Source organism: Bemisia tabaci, chromosome 9, assembly GCF_918797505.1.
Source record: "Bemisia tabaci chromosome 9, PGI_BMITA_v3".
Taxonomy (NCBI): Eukaryota; Metazoa; Arthropoda; class Insecta; order Hemiptera; family Aleyrodidae; genus Bemisia; species Bemisia tabaci.
Window position 1 is genome coordinate 40,120,291 of NC_092801.1, and position 27,896 is coordinate 40,148,186.

Here is a 27,896-nt window from a genome sequence, read left to right on the forward strand (position 1 = left end):
TCGATGAGTCCAAACCGCAGCACCGGCCAACCAGGGGCGCTAAGTCGGACTTAAACCCAGTCGAGACTCGTCCTAAGTATATTTAAATACGATGGAAGGACCGACAAAATTCTTCCCCTCAGCTGCCGTGATAGCGAAGAGAGCAGTAAGTGCAAAAATGAAGTTTCGAGAAAATGGGCTCAGAAGCATCTGACCGAAAAATTTGATTCAAAGAAGCCTCCGTTCTTTGTCAACTTGCCACTAATCCTCCGAAAGACTCTTAGAATTTGTTTGGATGGTGAAAAATCGACCGATTTTATTTCAATTACATAAAAAGGCTACCTAGTATTGATTTCCATGTCAGGCTAGTGTTAGGCAACACAGCCGTAAGTGTCACATATTTGCTATTCTGCATGCTTTCGTGGTTGCGTTTTGGACACACATCAAACACGATTTCATGTTGGATATTGGCAGAGGACGGCGGCACTTGAAAGCGCTGTTTTCATTGGCTCTCTGGAGCAATATTGTCACTTACTGCTGTCTTGTCTGAAACTCCGTCATTTTTTGCGCACTTGTGGCTTTCTCATATGTCTCGTTTCCATGAAAATAAGATGAATTTTGCTGCTATAGTTTATTTTATGTAAAAGAGATTAAACAAATTTTGAAGGAAACTCGATTTCGAAAATTTGACCCTTACTGCTCTCTTCGCTATCACGGCAGTGAGGTCCATGGGGGCAAGTGAACCGAACACGCATGAACAAAGTGACAAACTGTTGTGGTTTGAAAGTTCGGAATTAGGTGACCTGTTTAGCTGCTGTCAAAGGAAAGGATCTGTCGCATATGGCATCGTGCGTTTACCTATATGTTGTCAAATTGCAGAGAGAAAAAGAATTAGTAATGCCCATCTATGTTGTCAGATTGATTTGCTCAGCTCTTTGCTTTCGTTTATGACTTCTTGTATCAGATTGTTTTTGATAAGCTTGAGCTCATGTTTCTGTTGATTCGTTCTACTCGTGCAAGCTAGAAGTATGATAGTAGCTTTGGTATGCTCTACCGTGTTCATCCTTGTATCTATTGAGGCCTCGGTAAGTGTAAATATTGATGACTTATGTGATGAAAGAGGACTCCGAAATGGTTGAATAAGTGAGAAGATGCCTCAGAAAACGATAATTCGATGGTGAAACTGCAGAAATGCGTATCTCAGTTTGCTGCGTTGTAGACCTCCGTTATACTTTATTTTCTACATTGAAAACTACTGAACGTCTTTTTTTGAAAATTTCAAAGATTTTTCTTCTCTATATGGACAATATTTCATGAAAACTTCAAGCCATGGTATTAGTTCGGTCTCTTTTTAAAAAAATAAAATAGTAACGGAGATTTCGGAACGCTGCAACCGAGGTACGCATTTTTGCAGTTTCACCGTCAAATTGTTATGCAGCAGTATTGAAAGCAAGTCAAACATGCAACCTGAAAAGCAAGTATTAGATTATGTTTGGGTCCTTCTTTAATTTTCAAGTAAATGCTGATTGTGAGTATGGATGATAAAAACTACCATTTGAGAACTCTACCACTGAATCACTACGTTTTGGTGAGGAACAAAACTTCCTTCTGTGCACTTTTGTGCGCATGTGTAATTCGAATAATGCGATTTACGTGGCATTCATAATCTTAGACTCACTTGAAATAAATTTGAGTCACATGTTATTTACTTACAATTTTACACACTTAATCAGTTAAAATACCATCTTCTTGCAGCCGCTCCAAGCAAGAGTTTTGACGAATTGCTAGATGCGTTCATTGGCTTAGAAAGCAATAGAAAGAACCTAATAAACACGGTGATTAAAGCAGCTGAGAACAAAAACATCAATGTAACGGACAAATTCCTGGATAAAATTAGAGAGACAGATGAAGTGTTCATGAGCATTCGATCCTATTTTGATGCTGGTAAGGTCGTATTTGACGTCAAAAAGGAGTAGCAAAAATGCCAGCAGATTTTCATGAGGTAAGAGCAACACTATGTCCTATCTTCCTATCTCAAAATAATCAAGTTAGGATCAGTTGGACTGCATTTTGCAATTTGGAACTATAAATTCTGGCTCATCCGAAAAAACACTCATGTGCATAGGTAGGGAGGCTACTGGCACTTACGTTGTTTTTAAGCCGGGTCAGAATTTATAGTTCCTAATTGCAAAATGTAGTCCTGTTTATTGTCGTTACCAGCAAACCACAGAGCAGGAGTGTTGAGTGAATGATCGATTATCAATATTTTTCCATTTAAAGCTATGGTAAAGAATCGATTATTAGGGTGTTCGTTACGAAGACTCCGTTTGTCGATCTTTTCCATAGGTTTAAGTGGCAGATTATTCGATATATCGCAAAGCACGCCACGCCACTGCCACAGAGAGGAAACTGACATAAGATGTCGAAATTCCATAGGTATGACCTGCAGTGTAGCTACACTGCCGCGCACAGTGCTAAGGAAAAACTTCGTATGAACCTTCGGATGTTGCCAAATCGCCTTTGCTGGAATACTAATTTACTGAGAAAGTTGTCAATATTTGTCTTAATTTTGCAGACACTTTTGCACTCTAATCTAAAATATTCGGCGATATCAAGGAAAAATAGGCAGAACTTCCTTCCAAAATTAACGTTTTATCAGAGGAAATTTTGCAACACTGAAAAATTTTGTAGAATTTACCATCCTTTCACGCTGTATTCCACACAGCGTCAACTCAGAGTCAATTCTGCCAGGAGAAAGATAAACGTCACTGGAAAAAAAAAAACACCTTGGATCTAGAGAAACTGTCAATTACGGGCAAACTGAACTGTCATCGATGACCCACACCAATGGCCAATCCAGTAGGCTTCCTATAATTCCAGGGGGTTACCTATAAAAATATGTAAATGAAGAGAGGAAAATTATTCGGGTTTTATGTAATGTTTTATCATTTGAAATGACAATAATTCCAAAATTTACAAAATCTCCAAAATCATAGGTTGAAAACCGCCGATGCCGCAAGTTTGAATAATCGCATCAAACACAGTGCGGCCGGCGCGGAAAGCATAGTAGCGCCGTACAAGACCGCAGGATACTTCATGCATTGCGCGTACAGCACGGTGCACACTCAATTCGTTGGAAAGTCGTATTTTCTTGGTGTCGAACTTACCCCGGTGTGCACGATTTCCAAACAGTGCACACCGCGGGCTTGCAATTCTAGGATCCCAGGATTGTAGAGTTTTGGAAATCCTGTATGGTTTCCGGTGTTTGTAGTGTTTTTAAGAGTCTGGACTCTAGATCCAATGTGTTTTTTTTCCCAGTGGTTACTATAATAATGGTACAGGTAATAACCATTCCTCTGGCAGAATCGACTTGAAGGTTGGTAGAATTTAGCATTCCTTCCCGCTGTGTGAAATACAGCGTGAAGGAATGGTAAATTCTACCAATCTTTTTTTTTCAGTGTACGGCATTTTTCCTTAGCACGGCAGTGAGGTAGTACATCCCCGTGTCAAATATTTTTAATCGGCAGGGGTGGTTTTGTTAACGCATGGAAAGATTAAGGTCTACAGGACTCCATTTTCGTTTTCTAACCGCGACTTTCAGTAAGTTTGTCACGATATTGGAAGCAAAAATTTTCAGTAATCAAGTGATCGGAATCTTGATGGATTCGATTTGATTTGATATTGAAGTATCATATCCGCCCGCTTGGGAGCAATTTTGGAAGTCCTAAAAGGGGATGCGCAATGCGCCTTAATATTCTGACCGCGAAGAAAATGTTTGCTATTCCGCTTATGGGTTTGTTAATAAGTATACGATTTTAGACTATGTTGCTTGATGTGACATGTTAAAGAAAAATTGAGGACTTAACTGAAAAAACGGTGTCCTTACAAGGATTTAATTTATTCTTTACATTTAAAACGACAGTGCACTTGCTAAAGGTATATAGCCTCCTCTGTTGAGAGTGCTCTTCTATATTGCAAAATCACGATTTTTATAGAAAGAAACCATTTTTTATCACGGCGACTGAGGGAAATTTTTCCCAGGTGAACTGCTTCCACGTTGTATCTCACTATTTGGTAATGTCGCGACTTCATTTTCAAATTTCTGTTATAGAGAACATCGGTCCTCAAAGTTGAGGATTACTTGCACAAAAAAATGCTTAAGCTGTCTGCAAATCTCAAAACTTTAGAGGCACAAATGCAAGACCTAGCGGCCAATGATGTTGGCATACTGCGGCCGTTAATCAACGTGCTGAATGAGAGTGATCAGGCTCTTGTCCCAATCATAAAACAGCTCATGGAGAACCTGGAAAAGACGGCTACGCAAATGCAAGGTGGCAAGATAATAACCAATTCTCAACGAAGTTTTGAATCATGACTTTTTATTTACGAAGGTTTGCGTTCCTCTATCATCAGTATTCATGACTATCGGCATTATTTGGATGAGAGAATATCCCAGCAAGCTCAGAGAAGAGGGAAAATCTTAAATCTACTGAAGTTTGAGAAGTATCAAACACTGAATTCATCAGTAGAAATTTTCAAGTGGTTTGGTCAGAAATGTATATAATTCCATAATTCAATAAAAATTTGGTGTGGTGTTACTAGGTTTCATTTGATGTTAGTTTGCTTCATGGGGTAATTTGAATTTTTCTATGTTTAATTTTTAAGTCGCTCTTGATTGTTCATTATTAAAATTTAACGTTCCTGCTCCTTTTATTGTCTCTTTAATTTAATCGAATTATATATTTATATTATAAAAAGACGACTGTGTAAACCAACCAACCTATTTATAGATATTATACACGGAAAAAATGGATTGCTGACTTAACAATTAAGTTATTAAAAACTATGTCCGAAATGTTTCAAATGTACGATTTGCAATAGTGGAAAGCTAATTTAACCACGGCGGTAGTTAACTTGTACGTATTTATACTAAAAGGAACAATGTCCATAGGGTTTGCGTGAGGAATAATATAGTTCCTTTTGGCATAAATGCGTTCAATTAGCATGTTTATATTGTAAATGAAATAATTTTGGGCTGATTAAATTGTTACGTACATTTTATATTGTAAAATATACACTGAAACATGTCGGACACTTTTCTTAACTACAAAATTGTTAAATCAGCAATATAATTTTTTTCCTTGTTATCAAAGAACTATCGTTTTAGAGAGGATCTGAATCAGAAAGTCTCTTTTTTGAGCAAATAATTAATTCTTTTTAACATTTTTACACTTACACATACTTTTTACATTTCAACTCTGTTAATTTATAGTTTTTTTCTCTTTTCTTCACGGCGAAGACAGCTGTAGCAGCATTCCAATCCTTTCTAATAATTTCTATAACTGAGCACGGTATGCTAGCAATTCTTACACGTAGATTCGAATGAAGATTCTCCCATAAAACCTGCGTACTGAGAGCAAAAGACGTGATACGATTCTTTCGATTCTACTGTAGCACAAATTGCATATCACTGAAATATGAAGGAGACTTAAATTGGTCTCACGTGCAATCTAATACTTATGCGCGGAATAATTGTAACAATTCGTGGATTCGGCAGTTCTTCGAATCAGAAAATTGGAGATAATTTTTTCGACCTTTCGGCACTTTAATTATAGTTTTTTTCGGTACAATCTCTTTTTAAAATTGTATTATTATATTCGATGGAATGGCTTTAGCAGCTAAAAAACAGTAGCTCCCGTCCTATTTTTTATGAATTAAAAGACATTATGTTTGCATTTCTGATATTATGGCCTTGTCAGTCAGGCATCACGCTCTTTCATAGATAAGCATGTCTCACTCTCAGGTTGCTTCAACAAGTGTGATGTAAAGGTGCTCGATGGATATCAACAATCACACTGATGTTACACTGCTTTAAACATACAATTATGCATACATCATCATGACATTAAACTGACGTCATGGCCTTTTTCGAGCCTTTTCTAATCGCCAGACGTGAGTAACTATTTACAAGTATAAAAACTACTTATACGAAGAGATCATAGGAGTAAATGCAACTTTATTTTGAAAATCTAAAATAATGATATCCCAAGTAATGAAATTAAAAAAAAAGTTTTTAATTTTAGATGGTATCGTTTAAAAATTACATTTATATTTACATCTTACACCCAAGAATACCTTAAATACATGCCTCGGGTTCCAAGGTGTGAATGATTACAGTCGTTAAGGCATCGTAGCGAGTACATTTTATTTACAATCAAGTGATCACATAAACACACACGTGCGCACCACTATGGCCGCCAGCGCACGCGCACAATGCCCATAGAGTACATAGAGTCGTAATGTAAATAGGAGAGCTGGCGTCATGTTCTGCTCGACGAGTTCCGAGCCCGGTGTGCGCCGAGCTTCGATCACTTTATCGATACATTTTCGATCCAAAATGGCGATGTAGAATACGTAGTAATCCTTTTTGTTTACATCCGCGGACGGTTTGGTCCCCGTGTATCGAAAAAAATCGATCATGTACCGAAAAATTGACCCGCCGTGGCACAGGAATCTCGGAATTCAAAACCTGGGAAATGCGTAGATGCTCTTCCATTCACATTACGACTCTATGTACTCTATGACTATGTCACATTGATGGATTAATGCGCCCAGCTCATCGCCTATGACTGTGAGGGCGTATCAGATTATTCTGATAAGTTCAAACTATGTCTTTTTCTAACCTAATTTTTTCAATATCTGTCTAAACCCGTGTGCCAAAAGTATGACTGCTGCTTTAGTGTGCTCTATCTTGATGGTTTACACATCTATCGAGGCCTTCGTAAGTAAAAAAAAGTGATAAATAAAGAGATGAATGATGGATGCACGCAAGAAAATTTTATAAAAACTTCAAGGAATGATGTTGATTTTTAGTTTCTCAAGAAAATAAAATGGGAGGGGGTATTTTAAAACACCTCAAATGAGATACCTGGTTTGGCAATGTCACTGTCGGTACGTAAGAGTAAGAAAACAATCAGTGAATCAGCACCTCCCTTCCAACGATATTTAAGTCTTTCTAAAAGTTTGAACCAGCACTAAGCGGAAATCTTTAAACCTGCATTAGTTAATGTTTATTCAGTTTTTTTAAAATATATTTTTCCAATCACGTAATTATCAGAGGCGAAAAACGTTTACATCTACTGATTGTGAAACAATATTTTCAAGCCTAGAGTAAAAAATTCCAACTTTTTCCAGACCATTCCTGCCGCGCCGACCCAAAGTTACGATGTGTTGCTAGATGAGCTTATCGCTGCGGAAAACAGCAGAAAGACCGCGATAAAAAAAGCGAAGGAGGAGGCCGCGAAGAAAAAAAGTGATGGAATGAGCAAGTTTCTGGAGGCAGCTGGAGAAGTAGATGAGTCCCTCGTAAAGCTAAGAATTTACTTCGATGCTGGTAAGGCCGCGTTCGACGTCAACAAAGGCAAACTGAGCATACAGGAGGAAGGTGTAGCTGCGGTAAGTGCAACGTTATTTTCGCCTTCAATTTACTAAGCCAGAGTTCATCAGAGCTTATCGAGGCCAATATCTTGGACGCGATGCTACATAATCTTTAAGGGAGGTCTGCTTGCTTTTGGACTCCCTGCTCAAGCAAAGATTAGAGAAGTTTAGCGATGAGAATGGAGTCCAATATCTTGGACGCGATGCTACGTAATCACGAAGTGGGGCCTACTACCGCGCCGCGGGTGAAGCGGTGAGTGCCTAGAAATTCAAAACGCCTTCAATTCCGTGCGTATGCAACGCGGACATCCATGGAGTTCGTAAAGTTGCATCCAGGCGCTATAATGAAATTTGTTAAGTGCGCGTCGCATGCGATACTAACTGACGGCGCTTTACTTGTTTTTCCCACATCTCAACTTGATTCGAGCACCGCTTATCGCGACATTGTCAATTTTCTGAAAAAAGCATTAATTGTTTAAAACGTTGCTGGTCCTGAGATAATATAGGTATATCTGAGCAAGATTTGTGGAGTTCTTTTTCATCCACTTTAAAGCGTCGTACTTTGCTGACATTTTTCCTGTATGGGAAAATACTTTTGACTTTTAAGTACAACATTTTCATTGGCCAATTTTCGTTGACGGTCTAGATTTCCTTGCACGAAATACTAGTTAAAGCGCTGGCGAAAATGATGTGTACGAGTTTTTCAAGTTTCCTCTTATTTAGGTATGTGCGCTTTTTGGATGAGTCTCGATGCTGCACTGAAAAAAAATAATATGTTGTTTTAGCACCTGGGATGTTAAAAATGTGTCTGGTGATCCCAAGATGCTGCCTTTACTGCCCCCACAATTAATTTTACATCCTATGAATGCAAATTTAACTGCATGGGCAATCAAGGCAGCATCTCAGGATCACCAGAAACATTTTTGTCATCCTAGGTGCTAAAACAGCATACCATTTTTTTCAGTGTGTTTATCTTTGCTTTATTGGGCTGTGCATAATTAAAATTATATCTCACTTTTGGGATTTGCGCTTTTGGAAATTTGAGCTTCAGAATACCGTCTAAAAAACCAACGTTTTCGCTCACAAGAGCCGAGATTACATATTGAAAAAAAACAAGCGTCAAAATAAGTAAATGAGACTTTTTTTATGTGAAATATCCAGTTATAACCCATTTTTCAGTAGTGCAATAACTTCATTCCCACATCTGTTCCAGAAAACACAACTTCTTCAAGATCAAAATTACGTGCCCAATCAAATGGCTCGGCTGGCCGCAAGTCTCACAACTTTAGAAGCGAGAATGAATGATCTAACCCCAGATGAGTGTAACAGTAGCAAGTTACGGGAAGTAGTTACTGCCCTTAGGCAAAGTGAACAAGTACTGGTTCCTATCACGAGCAAGTTTAGGATTGAATGTGACAAAATAAAAGGAGCCGGGTAAATCTTTGGAATATGAGTTTTATTTAAGATTTCTGGAGTTCAAGATTTCAGACACCACCAAGAAGTGCATCTCTTCTATCGCCGATGGATAGAATTCTACCCTACAATCCAAATAGCATAGATTGCCATTAATTAAGATTGCAATTAATTTGCAAATAAATAGTAAATTAATTATTGCCTTACTTTGCTGATTAAACCGGTTCCTCTCATTAATAATTTTTTTCAAAAGTAAGTTGAAACATATTTTTCAACGCTGATTGCTTACCTTTCTTCCACATAAAACGCATTTCAATTGATTGCTTAAAATCGGCGTTAATCGATTAAATGATGTTAAAATATGGCAATTTCGTGGAAAAATTGCAATTTCATTGCGTAACATTGTAAAATCACTTCAATATTTTCGTCGCATTGGGGATAGTTGGGAGCAAGAAGCCAATAGCAGTATTTGGATAAAGTGAAAATATTAAGCATACCGTAGATCGATTTATATTCAAGACTAGATCCGGGGGTTGAAATTCACAAATAGTTTGATTGGAAATGTCAAACATCTAAATTTCGTCAAATTGTGGTTCCAGTTATAATAATCGTTAAGTTGGGCATTTTGAACAGCTGGGTGAAAAATTGGATTTTGAATTACGACGGAAAACTTTCTAATAATGAAATGTAAATCCTAAAAATGAGTTGCTAATGATTTAGTTCATTTTTGTGCTAAAACGCATGAACTGTCAGAATTGAGGGGCCTGGAGGACAAGGCGCATTAGTGCAGTTTTTGAAAATATTGAATTATCAATGATTTCAAGTAAAACTAGTCTTAATGCATATTCTGTGAAAAATTCGCACCCATATTCCTATTTTTAAGCATCAAAAAGTCAGTTTGAACTTTCTCCCCGCCATTATTCTCCATGTAAGTTCGAAACTTCAAACACGTGTTTCTCAAAATAACAAGAACTGCTCTTATTCGGCATGACCTCCAATCCCCTCAATTTTAAGTGGCTCCTTTTCAAACTATAAGTTTTTGAGCTTCGAACTTTGAAAGCACCATTACTTCGGTCCCACTGGACACTTTTTTGGAGGTATTTGGTTCCACAATGATCGTAAAGCTCTTTTTGGTGCTTTGTTATCAATCACTTGATTTTAAGTCTTTTGCTCTAAGATCTCCTTTCCTCGTAGATGGTTGCATTGAACCTTAGATTGGATATGTAAATTGTACTTAGCATACATTTAAGTGTTCGGTTTTACCTCGATCAGTAATTTTAACTTTCCCGAGATCAGTGATATTGTGTCAAAAGACTTCGTGAACTTCCCGGACTGTCAATGTCAATCACATTATCTTGTCGAAGCAAAAGAAAAATTTCAAGAAAAATGGATTTGAGCGTAATATCCGTAGACATTTGAAACCATTTCGTGCGACACACTTGTAAACACACGCGCATACACCCACCAAAAAAGAGAATAAATAATTGGGCCTAGAAGCAACGTTGAATGGATGTGCTTAACTCCTCGTGAATGACTGTTGGGGCGTATCAGATTGTTTTGATAAGCTCTGACCATGCTTGTTTTATTTACTTTGTTCTTTATCTACAATTGCAAGTGCACGAAAAGTATGACCGCAGCTTTGGGATGCTCCATTGCGTTGATCTTCATTTCTATTGAGGCCTCGGTAAGTGTAAATAGTGGTGACCTAGGTGATAAAAAATCAACATATATCCAAAGAAGTGATAAAATATCCAAAGAAATACTCGCATTTCTGCGTTTTCAAAAATTTCAAGCAGGGCAAAGACATAATTTATTGAAAATTGTTTTTCTGACTTTTTTAGTCCCTTCATATGTATATTGTTTTTTTCTTTAAATAAACAAATCACACTTAATGAGCAGGGATGAAAACTATAATCCTGGACACTATTAACGAAATGTTTGGCAAAAAGCAGAACTTCCACTCTAATATTTTTTGCGTATGTAGTTAAAAAAAGTGAAGCAATGGAGACTATATTTACGTGAGCTTGAACATTTGTAATCCCTCTGTTTTACAGCCGACCCCTGTACCGCAGAGCAAAAGTTATGATGAATTATTAGATACGCTCAGAGCTTTAGAGACTAATAGGAAGTCCTTACTAAAGAAAGCGGTTGAGGAGGCCGCGAATCAAAAATGTAACGGAACCAGCAAATTCCTAGAAATCATTGAAATAGCGGATGAGGTCCTTGTGAGCATACGAGATTACTTTGAGGCTGGTAAGCTCATGCTCGATCTTAACAAGGGAAAATTGAGCATCTATCAACCGGATGTAATTGCGGTAAGTGCACCATTACTTTGTATCTTAAATTCATTGAGTCTTAATGAGTTTATAGAAGTTATATAGAGTTTATATAGAACATGGATACAGAAAAAAGTTAGGTCAGTTATGACGAGAAAGTTCAATTCAGGTTCGAGTCAAATACTTACGTCAAATTTTAAGCGTTTGGTTGCGCGTGCACCTCGCTGCAGCACAATAAAAGCACAAAATGTAAAAGAAAAAATTAAAGTGCTTTGGAAATCATTAAATTTGACACGGAACCACCAATATTTCAAAAACACTCATTATATTACTATTCTCTTTTGATAAATTGATACATATTATTCCCCATCAATTTAAATGAGAATAATCAATGCAGAGTGTGCAAACATTTCAAAATCATGAGTTAAAAACCGCTGACTATGCGAGTATAAATATTAAAGCCTAACAGAGCGGAGCGGCGTGTTGCCAGCGCGAGAAGCTCACTGGCGCCTACAAACCTAAGTGAATACTTCACGCATTGCACAATGCTTGAAGTATCCACTTAGGTTTGTAGGCGCCAATGCGCGTTTCGGGCTGGCCGCCCGCCCGCCGTGCGGCGGCGCCTGAGCAACTATTTCACAACAGAGGTGTTGCACAGTATTATACGAAATTGAGCATATTAAGAATGACAGGTATCCTTTAAAAGTACAGATCTTTCTTCGCAAAATAAATCAAGATACTTATCGTACACCGGAAAAATCTAAGAGCCTTTAGCAGAGGCAAATACAGAGGTTTATCCAGTCCAGGTATAACAAGGTGGGAAAATCTTCAGAGATAATTAAGTCCTGTTACACCAAAGAGCTGTAGAGAGTTTTAGTGAATTTTTTCTCATGGAATTGACGCTCCCCCATTTTTACCAAAACTCTCAACTATATATTATTCTCCGTTGGACGAAACAGACAAAACAAAAAAAACAAGCAAACCCTCATTCTTCCAAGACATTTTACATTTTCATCCAAAAACGTCGTGAGCAATTGTCGTTTGTATTTACATGTGGGCCAATTAACTTTGGGTCTCAACTGGCACGTGGACCAAAAATCCCGTGCCGAAAAAACGCGTGGACGAAAATTACTGGAACAAACAGGTGCGCGGACAAAAAATCGTTGACGAAATGTCCTATAACCCCGCCATAGGGATTCCGAAACTTCAAACACGCATTTTTCGACATAGCAAAAACTGCACTTATGCGTATCGTCCTCAAAGCCCCCCAAAAGAGAAATACAAGCTTTGGAACAAAGAAATGATAAAAAAAAAAAAAAAAAAAAAAAAAATTGTGAGGGCTTTTTCTTGAGAAAAATATCGTCTTGTAATACATCTCATGAGGTATAAAATAGAGATAGAAAAGGCTGGGGCGAGGTTGAAAAAGCACAATAATTTACTAAAAACTGGACATTTCGACCGGTCTCCCGATCATTATCAACCGTCCACAAGATATGTTTAGTTGTCTTACAACTTAATTTCAATTTTCATTCCAGAAAACGCAGCCCCTGCGAGATGAGCATTACTTGCAAAATAAAATGGTTCAGCTGTCCTTCACTCTCAAACGCTTACAGGCTCAAATGGATGATCTATCCGAAGAAAATCTACTTTCACTGAAGCCAGTGATCGTCGCTTTCAAGCAGAGCGAGAAAGCACTGAATCCAATCGCAAAGAAATTCACGAGTGATTTGATTAAATTGCGAAAGACTGCCGTGCAATAAGCGCGATTCACAGATTCAGAGGAAACTACTTTGGGTGGATACTGTGTGAACTGAGCTGGTAAATATCCTCGATTTCTTAATTGAACATTTATTGAAGGAGTTATGACTGAATAATCTACGCTGCTAAAATCCATGTGCTTTAATGGGAAAGACCGCCAAATGATGCCATAAAGTTCTAAAATTTTTTGTTTTTAATTTACTCACAAGAGTACATCTCGACACTCATTTAAAAGGGTTGTCACTCATTCCTCTGTATCCATTATTTACCTGACGTGGAGATGTTGAGAGAGGGCGGTTGACAGCAAGGACCTTGACCGAAGGTCTTTTTTCATCTTCAAAATGGGGCCTAAAGGTCATCAAAAAATGCAAGTTGTTGCGTACCAAGCAAGTTTCGAGCGTCATAGATTCGCGTTCGCGTAATGGACATTAGTATTGAGGATTATTGCTGGAAAAAATGGAAAAATTGTTTTAACATAGTACACATATTCCATGGCACTTACACGAATTTGAAATGTTTTTCATGCCTCTGGCGTTGAATTGTATAACCTGCGCCAACTCGGTCCCACAGAACCAGTGGCGTGGCCTGAATAATCGATTATCGATATCTCGCCATTTAAACCTATGGTAAAGAATCGATTGCTAAGGTGTTCGCTGCGAACACCCTGATAATCGATCTTTTTTCATAGGTTTAAATGGCATAACAATCGGTATATCGCAATTCACGCCACGCCACTGCACAGAACAGGATTATCTGTATCTGTTTACATTCAGTTTATTGGAAAAAGAAGCTTTATTGTCATTATTTGAGCCATTCGAGGCAAGCAACACGAGCTCTATTCCACCATTTCGAAGTTTAAAGAAATATTTTTGCAAATATTCAAATTTACATCAGTGCTCCAAACTTTTTCCCCTAACTCTATTGATGATGTTTTGTTGAATCTAGAGGATAATTAACGTGTGTAAAATATTTTAGAAATAATTGAAATTCAAATTTTTCTCTTCCCGAAATTTTGTGATGGAGTAAGTTTTGACTCAACTAGATGTGAGCGCGCAATTTTTTTGGTTCTTTTCTCTTTGGGAGGGGGGGGGGGGGCATCTACATCTTGAGCCCTAGATCAGAAGTCACTCGATGTTTGAGGTTGTTGATTGGCGTAAAAATGGTTTCTTTTCGGTCTATCGGAAGATAGGTTTTAACTAGTTTCCTCAGTTATGAAAATTTGAATTTGTCGATATAATGACCGACCGTTACAGCATGGGCTGTGGTGCCGTGTTACACTTTCCCTTAATGAATATCAATTCAAAATTTACAGTTTTTATACCCATCAGTCATTAATATTACGATGTTTTTTTTTTTAAACCAACGGATGCAATGAATGAAAGAAAAAATTAATCACAGGTTGCTTTTTTTTATAAAAAATTTAACCGATAAATTGAATTGGCGAAAACTATATTAGCCGAAAGTAGCGGTTCGTCATCATCAATTGAGCCAATCCCTTATTTGGTTTTTCATTTTTTCCTCCCCTTGGCTCTTTATCGTCGATCCTCTGACGCAATGTCCTACCTCAATTTTCACTTGAACCCTGTGCTCCGTATGACTAGATGCTTTCCGCGGCTCAGAGCGGCATGAAACGTAAGAGAGAAATGAAAGATTGGAAATTCCAGTGAAATATTTCATGAAATTTCACGAGGCTGTGAAATATTTCATACGTTTCAGGGGCTAGATTGTGCAATATCCGCACTCAAACACACAAAAATAGAAGAAAGTCACAATTATTACATTTTGCGAGATATAAAAAGGAATCTATATTTTTTAATATCTTTCATAAATTTCTAAAATTTCATGAAATTTTGCCACCCTACCGCGGGTCATGTGGAAATAGGGATCCGCCCTTACGTCAGATGAGCGACGTTATGTGCCAAGATTGCTCCCGGAAATTTGATCTGAAAATATCGGTTGGTCCCTCCGGCTAACGGGGACGAGGAAGAGGAGGAGAGAAGGGGAGGGAGAAATTGTGAGCAAAAGGGGCTGTAAGTATTTTTCATTTTTTTTTTTTTTTGTATCCCTCAAGTTCAGATCCTCCTTTGGCTCAAGGTTAATGCCACATGCCATCAGGCAGCGGCGCGGCGAGGCGTGAATGATCGATTCTCGATATTTCCCTATTTGAAGCTATGGTAAAAAATCGATTTTTAAGATACCTGTGAATCGATCCTTTTCCAAAGGTTTAAATAAAGGAATCGATATATCGCAAAGCGAGCCACGCCACTACAGTCAGGTGAATTGAACTCAAATAAAAGAGTTAAGGTATGACAGTCTCAGAATTAGGTCAACCTCACCTGCTCTTGCTCAGCTGCTACCAAAACAAGTGGTCTGCCGTCGTCCATTTACGCATTCTTGAGTTGTCAAACTGGCGAAAAAAAGAAGAAAATAAAGTCCCTGTAAAATTGTTGAATTGATGTGTTCATCATCTACATCCAGGACTATTTGAACGAGTTCAACAGAGATCAACCGAGTTACAACGACGCTTCAATCTGTTTTTCATCTTCGAAATGAGACTTGTTTTTTCAGTAAATTTGGGCGCATATGATTGTTCTTGATAAGCTCGATTCCTGTTCCTTTCAATTTGTTTCTTACCCATTTAATCCTGCACTGAAAGTATGACTGCAGCTCATCTGGTATGCTCTGCCGCATTGATCCTTGCATATACTGAGGCCTCGGTAAGTGAAAAAATAGTGTATTTTCTTCGGAAAATACACTGAAAGTGATCATTTGTGTAGTAAAAAACCTCGAGAATATAGGTGAGCAAGTGAGAAAAACTTGACATATTTTCAGCACTTTTGTAGCGATATTTGAAGTAAGTAAGAATATCACTTAAAAATCAAGTCTCAAGGGTACCCTAGCGTAAATATTACCTTGCGGTGAGCTAACCATCACCTTGCGGCAAGGTATCGGCCTTGCCGCCCTATCCGAGCCCTCACCGAGCTAGTTCATGGAACTCGACGACCGGGAATAAAACCGTATGACAACACTGTAGACCCAAATCCAGGCGGAGGTTGCGAAAAAGGCGACACAGCATCGGGAAATACCACGCGTTGGGTACGCTTTTCGTCTCCAGCGTTGCCATGCATAATTATTCCCAGTCGTTAAGTTCCACGAACTGACCCGGCGAGGGCTCGGATAGGGCTCGAAGAGGGTGGCAAGGCCGACACCTTGCCGCAAGGTGATGGTTAGCTCACCGCAAGGTAATATTTTCTCTAGGGTATACTTGGGTCTCCTAAATTGTGAAAGTACCTATCGGTATATTGTCGGTGAAACTGCCAAAACTCGAAATTCGGTAGCAACGCCATAGCCTTCCTATCACTGTCATAATTTATTTTCTGAACGGATAACACTCAAAGTCATTTCTTGAAAGTTCCCCTGATTTGTATTATCCGTGTGAAAGATTTTCTGTAGCGCAGAAAAAATTTCAAGCAAAAATTGTGATGGTTTGTCCTCTTTTGATAAAAAAAAGCGAGAGCAAAGATTTGTAACAAATAAGACGAGATTCTTGTTTTTGCATTTTCACCGCCAATATACTTACAAAAAAATTATTAAATGCATAATTATACGAAAATAATATTTTTTGGTGAAATAATGCTCTGTTGGACGTCTTGTCTGGTTTCGGCCAAAAAAAAAACACATTTTTTCGATCTAAAATTGTGTTCATATACGTCGTTTGAAAAATATACTCTACGAAAAGTTCATAGTTTTATGCTTTATTTTGAACTTAAGTAGTTAAAACTTTTATTTTTCGCAGCCAACTCCTACCACTTTACATGTCAAAAATTATGACGAATTGTTAGAGTCACTCAGAGTCTTAGAGACCGATAGGAAGGCTTTGATAAGAGGAGTGATTGAGAAGGTAGAGAACAGCAAAAGCAATTTAACAAGTATATTCTTGAAGATCGCAGAAGAAACGGATGATTTACTTGTGAAAATTCGGAACTACTTCGATGCCGGTAAGCTCCTGTTCGACGTCGAAAAAGGCAAATCAAAGCCAGCTGGAGATTTTTATCCGGTAAGAGAAACACTAAATTTTACTTCGAAATAATCGAGTAAGAGCCAAAAATATTCGCACAAGAAAAAAAAAATCGAGTTAGGATAATTAATTCTGTTGTTCGGCAAAAAGCATGGAGAAAGAAAGACGAGAGAAAAAAGTTAAATCTCTTATAATATTCTTGCCTGTACCACATTTTTGAATTGACGGGCATAGCTTGGTATACGATTTGCTGAGACGATTTAGTATACCCAACCTCAAGCCTCTATTCCTTTTTTGGTTTAATAAGTTACGAAAATATTGTTTGAAAGTTAAATGAAATTTTTGGAAAATTTCAGATGTTTATAATTCATATAACCGCCCCCAAGTTTCAAACCTTTTCCAAAATATGGACACTACAAAACCAGACGCGCTCAGTATTTGGTCTGACTCCAAAAATTAGAGTAAAAACCGTAAAACTTGGGCAGAGTCTCCTGCGTCTCTCATGCCACACAAACTTATCACAAAGCAGCCCGTTAGCTGTAACGCGTAAATTCAAGGTATGCTGAAAAAATGGAAAATCGAAACGGAATTTCAAAAACTAGTTTAAACTTTTTCAAACTATGAGATCCCATGTAATTTTCCAACGTTCATTTCATATGGCTATTTTATGAATATGCATGAAGGATATGTTCAAAAAAATCCAACTTAATTATTTCAATTTATCCTCGTTAGGTACCTAACTGGACATTGCGCTGAGAAGCAATTGCGCTCTTACTTATTGCAAGAACACGATTTTTAAAAGAAAAAAGTTTGACCGTCTAGCTATCATGGTTAAGAAAGAAATTATTTTGCGCCAAAAAACTGTGTTTATTTACATTTTACAATTCAGTAGTACAATGAATTATTTTTACCTTTATTTTTTTTTTTTTTTTTTTTTTTTTTAGAGAACACAGATCCTCCAAATTGGGGATTATTTACAAAATAAAATGATTCAGGTGGCTGCAAACCTTAAAACTTTAGAAGCTCAAATGGAAGATCTAGCAACGAATGAGGTCGCCATGATGAGGCCAGTAATCAACATTCTGAATAAAAGTGACCAAGCGCTAATTCCAATCACGAGAAAGTTTGTGAATGAAATGGGGCTCACGGACACGTAGGATCACGATACTGAGCGTTTTGATCACACACTTACGATTTTGAAAATTACGAGAACAAATAAAATCACCGAAAATGCTTCATATTTTCCACTGAATTAATCGGTAAAAATCGGCAAATGGTTTTGCTGGAAATGTACGGTTCCTTCCAGTGTTCGAAACTCACCTTTGAGTTTTAGGAGCCATGTGGCGCATCAAGCTCGATTTGTAGGGGCCATTGAAGATTTTTTTAGAGGCCAGATTAACTTTTTGCCTATTTATCACGGCGCATTTAGTGAAAAATTAGATGCAAGATATTTTAGTCACAGAACTAGTAACTGTAACTTGCGGGAAATTTTGAAAATTCACAAAAAGAAAAATTAGGAATTTTGTTTTTGGGGGAAGGACAATTTTTTTGCCATTATTTGTTAGGCGCCATGACCGATTTCTTCGGCGTATTTAGCGCGATGGCGCCTGTGAGTTTCGAACACTGCAAGGCGACGCTAAAATGCGTTCTCAGCCGACGGAGTGGATCGCACTGTATTTGACGCAATGCGTGAAGTATTCACCCAGTCTTGTAGGCGTTAATATGCCTTTCACGCCGAACGCACTGTTGGCGTTGGCACGGCGTTGGCGCCTGCGAGTTTCGAACACTGCTTCCTTCATTTATTAAAATTTGATTTGAATCACAATGTTCGTTTTGGCTAAGTTTTGCTTTTTGGAGAATATCCAAGTTCCATGTTAAATTTTTACATCACACAAAACTGAGTTTCATCGAAGTGTACATTTTTCGCTCTTCCTTTTTTTGTCATTTTCATTTAATTTTATTTTGTTTACTTAAAAAGACCAGATACGCCCAATATTTGCCGGTTTTAGATAGTTGTTGTTTTATTTGACTGGAAAAATCTCAGTTTTATTATTCTTTTTTCACGGCAAAGACAACCTCAGCAACATAGGGATCTCTTCTAATCATTTCTGATGCAGTGACGATATCGACGGTGAAACTACCAAACCACGTATCTCGGTTTGCGACGTCGCAGACTTCCTGTCATACTTTATTTTTTAAATGAAAAACTATTTAACATCCAGTCTTGAAAATTTCTGTGATTTTTTCTCTTTGTGCGGAGAAAATTCCGTGAAAATTTCAAGGAATGATATTGATTTGGTCTACTTCAAAAAAATAAAATGTGAGCGTAGATTTTTAAACACCGCAAACGAGATACGTGGTTTGGTAGTTTCACCGTCGATATGCTATAGTGCATCCTAAATGTAAACCTAAATGATAATCACCGAATCAACCAGCATGCTAAGCACTTAAGGCGCGATACAATTATTTCGGCTTTTGTGTAGCTCAAATTGCATACCATTGGTACATGAAGGGGCATTCAATTATTTTCTTTTTGCAATTTTAATATTTGAGAGCCTAGTTAAGGGCATAAAAATCATTAGTATATTCGGATGTTCTTCGAACCCGCTTGAAAGGTGAAGACGATTTTTTTGGCGCGTATACGTAGTATACCGCCTTTGCGATCGTTTCGACCCCCCACTCGATACAATAACCGAGTCCCTTAGTTCCTTACCGAAAAGTGACTACCGCGAACTTCTGAGATTTTCCAAAGCGTGTAAAAAGTTTATTTATCCGTCAATAATTATGATTTAAAGTTGTTTCTCATTCTGGGGCTCATTAGTTTATGTGCAGTGAATACCAAGAGTCTACGTTACTTGGTTTTTTTAAAAAAAGCCTAAGAGTACGACGCGCTGATTTAAAATATGCATATATAAGCAGAAACAAGCGAACTGATTCGAGGATGGCTGATCAGGTCGGCACTCGTTGAATGAGAATTTCACTTCTTCGTTTTGTTTAAAACGTTAGCTTTGACAGATCTCCACAACCCTGTTAAGATTTTCAAAATTTGGTACCCCTTGCTCTGATAGCCGGGGCCAGCAGGATAGTGGTAAGTGCAATCTGTGATGAGCCTCGAGACTCATTAGACCATGTGCTAACCGTGGCCCATACAGAAATTCACTCCCCTATCAGGCCAAAACAGTGCACAGGCAGGCACAAAACCCAGGTAGTGTCCGTCGCTTCCCAGCTGAAGAACAAAAGGCGACCCTCGCGGTCCTCGTCACAGTCAGACCTAATTACTTTCAATCGATTACCCATTTCACCGTAACGCTGGGATCCATCAAATTTTCGAAAAAATTGTTTCGCGAGTACTTAGCAATTTTTTCCTTACTCTCCGTTCAAAGACGAATTGAAAGAGGTCTCATTCATAAAAATCGGCCGAATAGAAGAGAAGTTGCAGTATTCGAAATTCGAAGAAATCAACGAAACTTCTCCAAACAAAAAATAAAATGAAGGGGAAAAAAGAAATGTATAAATTACAATTAAATATAATTGACCTTAGAATTTGGCAAGCAATTCAACTATATAACGGAGAAAAAATTGGGAGAAATTACAAAAAATTCGCCTCTTGCAAGGGGCTTCCTTGTAAGAATTTTGATCTGAAGGCAAGGATTGAATACCAGCGCAATACACCATACAATACATGGTGTGCCTGAACGAACATTTTTTTTTGTGTTAAAATCGAAAATTCTTTATATTTTTTAACTACAGTGTCTCTTGAGTCGTTTGAGCCAAAAAAAAATTCCGTCAAGATTCTGGAAAGTAAAGGCGCTTTAAAAGTATTCTGGGGCTATGTATCCTAACTGTGTCCACACATGGTTTCTGTTCAGCATATCCATGTGTAAGTATTTTTACACGTAGAATCTAATTTTCACGTCAGGGAGTCGACACATACCGATTTTTTCGATTTTATACGGAAAATTGATGGTTTTTCGGGATTGAAATTATTATTGTTTCATGAAAAATAAATGCACCCAAAATGACTGTAGCATATTGATTTTTATATATTTGCACCTACGAAATTGGTTGGTAAATTCAACGAGTGAGTGCATCGACCTGGTATATCAAGTTTCTGCAATTTTTCACGGAAAATCGGTAGATTTTCGGGATGTAGATTGCTTACTTTCAATTCATGAATGAATAAAGCATGGACATGGTTGAATTTCTTTGCATGGAAATACGTTTAAAATAACAAAATCAAGACATATTTAATGCAATTACATTTATATCGAGTCAATTTCTTTTCAATAATATATCGGGATTTATAATAGGTACCGGTGATTTGGATATTTTAGCCCCAAAAATACCTTTAAATCGACTGTATCTTTCAGGAGTTCGACAGAATTTTTCCTTTCTTCGCTTAAATTATTCCGTAGCACTTTTCTTTAAGAATCTGATAAGATATTGCTGGGGGCAGATCAAAAAACTTAATCTCGTTCGAATGGCTTTCTACATTCACAATACACGGTCTCGTCAAAGTGCGTCGTCGAAGAGTTGGATCGCATGAATTCTCTTGTTGTGCTACTTGCCTATTTTGAAATCTCTGTAAATGAAAACTAAAGGGGTTGATATGTGTGAGTTAATGACGCGCCTTATCAACACATTGTGTTGGAGTTCACTGCTTGTTTTATCTTAGGTTACTTTTTTTGTACTTTTTATTCTTGTAAAATATATTTTTTTAAAAATTAAATTTTAAGAACATTTTTTAAATATTAAAAAAATTTAGCAGTCGGAAAACGGTATCTTCCTTTTCATGTCTTAATACAGTACTTTTGCATTTTTTCAATTGCCTTTTTTTGTCTATTTCTTAAAGAGAAAGCCAACGCCCGTTTTTCCTTTGACATCCTCGGAAAAAGTAAGTCAGAACGATCTCGTCTGTCTGACATATCACACTGCCTAAAAGGACAAACCAGTATGACGTCTCTTTGACGTCAGTTTGATGTAACTGACGAGACACACTCACTCGCTGTTCCTACAAGAAAATTCCCGATGACAATGTTGTATTGAAGTGCATAGCTCGATGTCTATGACCATTCTGGCGTATCAGATTGTTTTTGATGAGATCAAACTATGCTTACGTTATACTTAATTTTTCCGTATCTACAATTACACGTGTATCAGAAGTATGATCGCAGCTTTATTCTCTTCCATCTCGTTGATTCTTGCATCCACTGAGGCTTCGGTAAGTGTAAATAGTGACGGATTCTATCTTGTGAAAAAACTCTGAAAAGCAAGTAAGAAAATTCTTGAAAAATACTCAATACTTATTGGCAATACTCAAAGCAAATAAGAATCTCATCTTAAAATCAAGTGTTAGGTTATGTTTTGGCTATATCTTAATATGTTCTTAAAATATCTGTACGTTAAATATGGATGGAAGATTATACTCCGGGATAATGTGAATAACCTTATCTGTAGGGCTTGGAGGACAAGGCACATAAGTGCAGTTGTTGCTATTTCGTAAAATACGTGTTTGAAGTTTCGAGATTATACGGATCCTTTGGGCGGAAAAAAGTTCAATCTGACTTTTTGATGCTTAAAAATTGGAATAAGCAATATGCAGAATATCGACGGTGAAACTACCAAACCACGTATCTCGGTTTGCGACGTCGCAGACTTCCTGTCATACTTTATTTTTTAAATGAAAAACTACTTAACGTCCAGTCTTGAAAATTTCTGTGATTTTTCCTCCTCGTGCGGAGAAAATTCTGTGAAAATTTTAAGGAATGATATTGATTTGGTCTACCTCAAAAAAATTAAATGCGAGCGTAGATTTTTAAACACCGCAAACGAGATACGTGGTTTGGTAGTTTCACCGTCGATATGCAATAAGAGGTTGTCTGGAAATGATTCAAATCTCGATTTTTGCAAAAAAATGCAGTTATGCGCCTCAACCTCCAAGCCCCTCTTACAAAGTTTTGGCGGGAAACAGAAATTTTAAGCAAATCTTTGTGCATACCGTATGGTTTGAAGAGTGCAATTTAAGTGACATTCATAGTTTTATACTTACTTGAACTAAATCAGGAAAAATTTAACTTCTTCTAGCCGACTCTCGGATAACACCTATGTTGTGGAAATAATGACTCGAACGATAAAAAATCAAAGCATATAAAAACGTAAGAAAATACTTAAAGTAGTATCTTATGATTGGTCTGTTTATTTCTATCAAAACTTGAAGTAGTTTCAAGCAAGCGGGCTGATTGTCGAACGTTTATAACCAGTCCAATTTGATATAGAAATGCTATGTATTATATGGTTAAGATAGAGCTATGTCGTGTTAAAGATAAATTGTTCAGTTTATGATGACGCAGTATTATTTTTTTTCAAATAAATCATTTAATTAATTTGGAAAAAACAACTAAAATTGCATGTGAGGAAAATGACTAGGCAACCTGAAAATGATTTCCATGTGCAGCGGCCCGATTATTGAAACTATGTTGGCAGGAGAAGACCTGACATATACAGATTTCTGTGAAAATTTACAATTTAATTGTACTTGATGCACGTGCATAGTTTGGAGAACGAGAGCCATGTGACATTATACTCAAGTATTTGAATTTTATCAGTCTATACTCTAACTACTTGCAGCCAACTCCAACACCGACGAGTAAAAATTTTGACCAGTTGCTAGACAGACTCAGATCCTTTGAAATAAACAGAAAGGCCGCAATAAAGACGGCAGTAGAGGAAGCGGCGAGCAAAAAATGCAACGCAACGGGCAAATTTCTGGAGGTCATCGGAGAGGCGGATGATGTGCTCGTAAACATACGAAACTACTTTGAAGCTGGTAAAGTTATGTTTGATTTTAACAAAGAAAAATCGAACACCTTCCAAGCTGATGTAGTCGCGGTAAGCGAACCTTCATTTTTTACCAACCCTCAAACTCAAAACCCAATTAGGTACCTAACGGTACGGCCGGATTTAGGGGGAGGGGGGCTGAAAATTTTGCGATTTTTCTAAAGATAGACGTAGAAAAAAAAATCGGATTCGGCGAAAAGATTACGAACGAGTAAAGGCGGCAAAATCTCTCCTTTCTCAAGAGCAAAAAGATTTCTAATTTCTAATTTTGTCGTCTTTAGGTGGTACAAGAGATAGCAGCTTTAACTTTCGCGCATAGTTCCGTAAACTTTTGCTAGGGAGGATGTCGTTTTAAGAAAAATTTGCCCAAAACGAGTAACCGGGATTTATGCACCCTTCTCCCTAGGGACATCAATTTGATGGTCCTTATTGATCTTTTTTACGACGGATGAGAAGGGGGCGGCAAATAGGTAAATCCGGCCTTGCCCGAAACCGACCCTATGATATTGTAATAATCTATCTCTGAGAATTAGTTTCTATCTTGATTCTTTGAACTTTTTAAAAGGATGCATGGCTCCTCATCTACCTATTTTGTTTAATTTTCATATTTGTTTTTTCACTTTGATTTCTATTTTCTATCGTTTCCTGAAGAGCTAATCTTAAAGTGTCAAAATCTTAAATCTAAATCTTAAAAACTTATTACTGGACCGCGTTAAGTATACTTAAGTATATTAAGTATATTATAGTTTTTCAAAAACTGTATGAACAGCGGACGATTTTTGTTTTTTTGTTGTTTTTTAGTATTTGCTGCACACCCACCCCTCGAAAATGGACCGCGTTAAGCACAAAGGAACCAAGCCACATTAGATATTGTCAAATTTAATTTGGTAATTTAATTTTTTACATGGAACCGGTTGTGCGGGTTTTTGTGTGAACAGTGAATTCTCTGCATTGTTGGAAGAAAATTCCTCAAAATATTTGAAGGAATCCGCTCAAATGCTGTCTTGTAAAAAATTAAACTGCCCAGTTTTCGGCAATGACTGATGTAGCCTCGATCCTTTCTGCTAAACTCGGCCCAACTCAGGGCCGGATTTACCTACTTGCCGCCCATGGGTCGCCTGTATTTTGCCGTTCCCTTCTCATTCGTTTTGAAACATCAATAAAAACCATCAAGTGAACGTGCCAGAGGGGGAGGGGTGCATGAGACGTGTTTACCTACTCATGTTGGATACATTTTTTGCGAAAGCCCTGTCAACACTACTAGCAAAATTTCACGGAACTTTGCGCGAAAGTTAAGTTTCGTAAACCTATCTCTATGTGGACAAGGTCCTCCATTTATAAGAAATGAACCAAAAAATAATGAAAGAACAAACATAAGTGTGGTGGAACAAACATAAAACAACAACAAACAACAACAACACTCATAATGTTTAACTTCCGCCGCTGCGCCGCGCTGATCGCACTGGGATTGGCGCAATGCGTGAAGTATTCCTGCAGTCTTGTAGGCGCTACACGTTTCACGCCAACCGCTCCTGACCGCATTGTGTTTGGCGCAATGGGTGAAGTATTCATGCAGTCTTATAGGCGCTAATATGTGTTACATGCCGTTCGTCGCGCCGAGGGCTTGTCTTTTTCATCTCAAGTCTTCGTCATCATTCCTCTCATGCGTTGAGCTCCAAGCCGAATGGACCACTAGACAAGGTACGAATTTAAGCATTCTGATACATGCATCTTAACCAAAATTTCACGTAGAACACGATTCGCGCAACGAAAATTACTGAAACCAACTCCTAACGAAGCTATATTAACATTTTTATTTCACATTGGTTACGAGGAATTTGAACTGCCCGCTCACAAGAAACTCAAAGCACGCATTACAACGGTCTCAGCAATCTTCTCAATCGAGCAATGTTCATTTCCCACCATGTGTTTTTCAAACTATAAGTAATTTGCTATAGCTGAGCCAAAGTGTCAAGATTGAGGTTGCCAGATTTTTTCATCGCAGAGACGTTCATGATAACGTTTACGAGCAATGTGAATCACGTAGAGCATTGAGTTTTCATGAGCGCGTGCTTTGAATTCACGCACCAAGAATCATTAATATCTTCGGAAGGAGTTGATTTCGGTGATATTCGTTGTGCGCATCGTGTTTTACGTGAAATTTTGGTAAAGAAACGTGTATCAGAATGCTGAAATTCGTACTTTGTCTAGTGGTCCATTGCGTGTTTAGATCTTCTCTTCACTCTACTAATTAAAGATGCTATTTCTTGTACCAACAAAAAACGACAAAATTAGAAATGACTGTACTCTCAGGAAAGAGAGATTTCGTCCCCTTTTCTCATGGATAATTTTTTTTCTGAATTCGATCTTTTTGTACCTTATTTATAAAAATTGCAAAATTTGCCGCCATGGGCCGCGGCCCATGTGGCCACCCCCTTAATCCGGCCCTGGCTCAACTGCCATTATCATCTCAACACCAGTTTGAGTCTATATCAGGGCATAATATCCATTGTAATTTTTCATTCACTTATTTTGTAGCCATGTTTTTTTTCAAAATCATGAAAATGTTAGTTAGAATGATTATGCTCTTGGTAATTTAATGTACTCATGATCTTTATCACAACACTGCTCTCCTTGAAGTAGTCCTTGCGTTCAATCTTTATTTTGAACGGAGGAGTCAACCGTCGAATCGAAAAAAATAAAAAAGGAGAAAGACTTTAAGAGAAATAAAAATTGCGTGGGTTCTTTTCTGTGAAAGTATGATAAGATGTATAATAATAATATCAACGGTAAAACTATTAGACCACATATTTTGATTTGCGATGTTGCAGACTTCCTGTCTTACTTTATTTTTTATATAAAAATAACTACACGCAACAACTATTTTTTAAAATCTCCACTGATTTATCTTCTAAATTCAAAGAATACTCAGTGAAGACTTCAAGAAATAAACATATTTTTTCTTCTTGAAAAAAATAAAATGGGAGTGGGGATTTTTAAACATAGCAAGCGAGGCACGTGGTCTCGTAGTTTCACCATCGATATGTCTTGAGAAATGTTCAGTTGTCTGACGACTTTACTTCAATTTTGGTTCTAGAAAACGCAGCTCTTGCGAGATCAAAATTACTTGCGAAATCAAATGATAAGGCTCTCTGCAATTCTCAAAACTTTAGAAGCTCATATGGACGATTTATCTACGGAACAGTTGATCCCTCTGAGACCAGTAGTCGCCACCCTCAAGCGGTCTGAGGAAGCACTGGTCCCAATCGCGAAAAAATTTCAAAGCGATATGAATGCACTTCAAAAGAATGCCATACAATAGATGCGTGGTTTATTCACGGATTAAAATATTTTCTTTTATATATGAATTGGATTTGTTTTATCTATATCATCAACAATTAATACGTTGTAGCTTTGTTTATAAATAAAAGTTAAAAAAAAAAAAAAAATCTATATCATCGATATATTCTCAACCGAGCAAAAGGTCCTAAAACCTGTAAGAGTAGATAGCAATATTCAGTTGATGGAGGAATATTCCCGCAGATCCTGATAATGGGACATTTTTCTTTCAAGTTCCTATGACATATTTTTTGGGGGACTAGAAATGGCTATGTTGGAATTTTTAGTTCCAAATTGCAAAATAAAGTCCAATTATGAGTATTTCTTCTTCACCGGACTGCGAGAATATCACCGTATGCTGCGCCGTTACAAAAATTTTGCTATGATCCCAAGCAAATATTTTAACTTCCGAGGGATCAAATTGCATACCCACCGAAATGAAGGAATTCAGAGTGAGTTAGATGATTTGTGGCTTAAATTGCTTTATTTAAAAGCGGTGTTTTTTCAGAGAAGTTTTGACCTTAAGGAGCTTTTGTAACTCTCCTGTAATTCGTGTTCAAGATGCCTGATTAATGTATAATAATTAATGATTGTATTTACTTAAAATTACTAAAGATATGAAAATAGGAAAATCTTTGAGAATAGCAATGAATTAAACGGCAATTTTAATTTGAATTCAGCACTCAAAATGACCAAGGAGGAGTAGGAAACCTCCCTGAGAATCAAGAAATTCAGAACTCGTTTACAACTTTATTCGGGATCTTTAAAAATCGTCTAAGATCAAATGCTTCGCACTGAAAATCACATCATAATTATCTCAAAATCATGATTTCCGACGA

General features: G+C 37.5%; 5 protein-coding genes across 9 annotated transcripts; all 5 read left to right on the top strand.

Moving 5' to 3' along the window:
* Positions 1 to 800: 800 nt before the first annotated feature.
* On the top strand, positions 801 to 27,086 carry LOC109040399 (uncharacterized). 5 transcript variants are annotated; one of them, XM_072304055.1, is made up of 3 exons: positions 801 to 1,064; positions 23,509 to 23,769; positions 26,816 to 27,086. In XM_072304055.1, the coding sequence occupies exons 1-3, from the start codon at positions 1,008 to 1,010 to the stop codon at positions 27,038 to 27,040; spliced, it is 543 nt and encodes a 180-aa protein (XP_072160156.1). In that variant the 5' UTR covers positions 801 to 1,007; the 3' UTR covers positions 27,041 to 27,086. The 5 variants fall into 5 exon arrangements, 3 of the variants coding, with proteins under 3 accessions (XP_072160156.1, XP_018911877.2, XP_072160155.1); XR_011900498.1 differs by lacking the exon at positions 801 to 1,064 and adding an exon at positions 19,476 to 19,496; XM_019056332.2 differs by lacking the exon at positions 801 to 1,064 and adding an exon at positions 21,883 to 22,102.
* Positions 1,741 to 4,690, top strand: LOC109040389 (uncharacterized). The gene is made up of 2 exons (XM_072304059.1): positions 1,741 to 1,981; positions 4,091 to 4,690. The coding sequence occupies exons 1-2, from the start codon at positions 1,961 to 1,963 to the stop codon at positions 4,352 to 4,354; spliced, it is 285 nt and encodes a 94-aa protein (XP_072160160.1). The 5' UTR covers positions 1,741 to 1,960; the 3' UTR covers positions 4,355 to 4,690.
* Positions 6,566 to 9,025, top strand: LOC140225377 (uncharacterized). Its single transcript, XM_072304057.1, has 3 exons — positions 6,566 to 6,760; positions 7,174 to 7,434; positions 8,630 to 9,025. The coding sequence occupies exons 1-3, from the start codon at positions 6,704 to 6,706 to the stop codon at positions 8,852 to 8,854; spliced, it is 543 nt and encodes a 180-aa protein (XP_072160158.1). The 5' UTR covers positions 6,566 to 6,703; the 3' UTR covers positions 8,855 to 9,025.
* Positions 10,371 to 13,436, top strand: LOC140223766 (uncharacterized). The gene is made up of 3 exons (XM_072304053.1): positions 10,371 to 10,513; positions 10,884 to 11,144; positions 12,641 to 13,436. Exons 1-3 carry the CDS (start codon positions 10,403 to 10,405, stop codon positions 12,863 to 12,865), a joined length of 597 nt encoding a protein of 198 aa, XP_072160154.1. The 5' UTR covers positions 10,371 to 10,402; the 3' UTR covers positions 12,866 to 13,436.
* On the top strand, positions 15,015 to 19,264 carry LOC140223704 (uncharacterized). The gene is made up of 3 exons (XM_072304058.1): positions 15,015 to 15,580; positions 16,660 to 16,920; positions 17,826 to 19,264. Exons 1-3 carry the CDS (start codon positions 15,521 to 15,523, stop codon positions 18,036 to 18,038), a joined length of 534 nt encoding a protein of 177 aa, XP_072160159.1. The 5' UTR covers positions 15,015 to 15,520; the 3' UTR covers positions 18,039 to 19,264.
* Positions 27,087 to 27,896: the final 810 nt, after the last annotated feature.

Excerpts from the sequence above, each read along its gene's own strand:
- LOC109040399 (XM_072304055.1), top strand. The coding sequence starts at position 1,008 with ATGATAGTAGCTTTGGTATGCTCTACCGTGTTCATCCTTGTATCTATT. Across the intron at positions 1,065-23,508 it reads TTGTATCTATTGAGGCCTCG|CCAACTCCAACACCGACGAG; the intron begins GTAAGTGTAAAT and ends AACTACTTGCAG. Across the intron at positions 23,770-26,815 it reads TCCAAGCTGATGTAGTCGCG|AAAACGCAGCTCTTGCGAGA; the intron begins GTAAGCGAACCT and ends TTTTGGTTCTAG.
- LOC109040389 (XM_072304059.1), top strand. The coding sequence starts at position 1,961 with ATGCCAGCAGATTTTCATGAG. Across the intron at positions 1,982-4,090 it reads TGCCAGCAGATTTTCATGAG|AGAACATCGGTCCTCAAAGT; the intron begins GTAAGAGCAACA and ends TTTCTGTTATAG.
- LOC140225377 (XM_072304057.1), top strand. The coding sequence starts at position 6,704 with ATGACTGCTGCTTTAGTGTGCTCTATCTTGATGGTTTACACATCTATC. Across the intron at positions 6,761-7,173 it reads ACACATCTATCGAGGCCTTC|ACCATTCCTGCCGCGCCGAC; the intron begins GTAAGTAAAAAA and ends AACTTTTTCCAG. Across the intron at positions 7,435-8,629 it reads AGGAGGAAGGTGTAGCTGCG|AAAACACAACTTCTTCAAGA; the intron begins GTAAGTGCAACG and ends CATCTGTTCCAG.
- LOC140223766 (XM_072304053.1), top strand. The coding sequence starts at position 10,403 with ATGCTTGTTTTATTTACTTTGTTCTTTATCTACAATTGCAAGTGCACG. Across the intron at positions 10,514-10,883 it reads TCATTTCTATTGAGGCCTCG|CCGACCCCTGTACCGCAGAG; the intron begins GTAAGTGTAAAT and ends TCTGTTTTACAG. Across the intron at positions 11,145-12,640 it reads ATCAACCGGATGTAATTGCG|AAAACGCAGCCCCTGCGAGA; the intron begins GTAAGTGCACCA and ends TTTTCATTCCAG.
- LOC140223704 (XM_072304058.1), top strand. The coding sequence starts at position 15,521 with ATGACTGCAGCTCATCTGGTATGCTCTGCCGCATTGATCCTTGCATAT. Across the intron at positions 15,581-16,659 it reads TTGCATATACTGAGGCCTCG|CCAACTCCTACCACTTTACA; the intron begins GTAAGTGAAAAA and ends TATTTTTCGCAG. Across the intron at positions 16,921-17,825 it reads CAGCTGGAGATTTTTATCCG|AGAACACAGATCCTCCAAAT; the intron begins GTAAGAGAAACA and ends TTTTTTTTTTAG.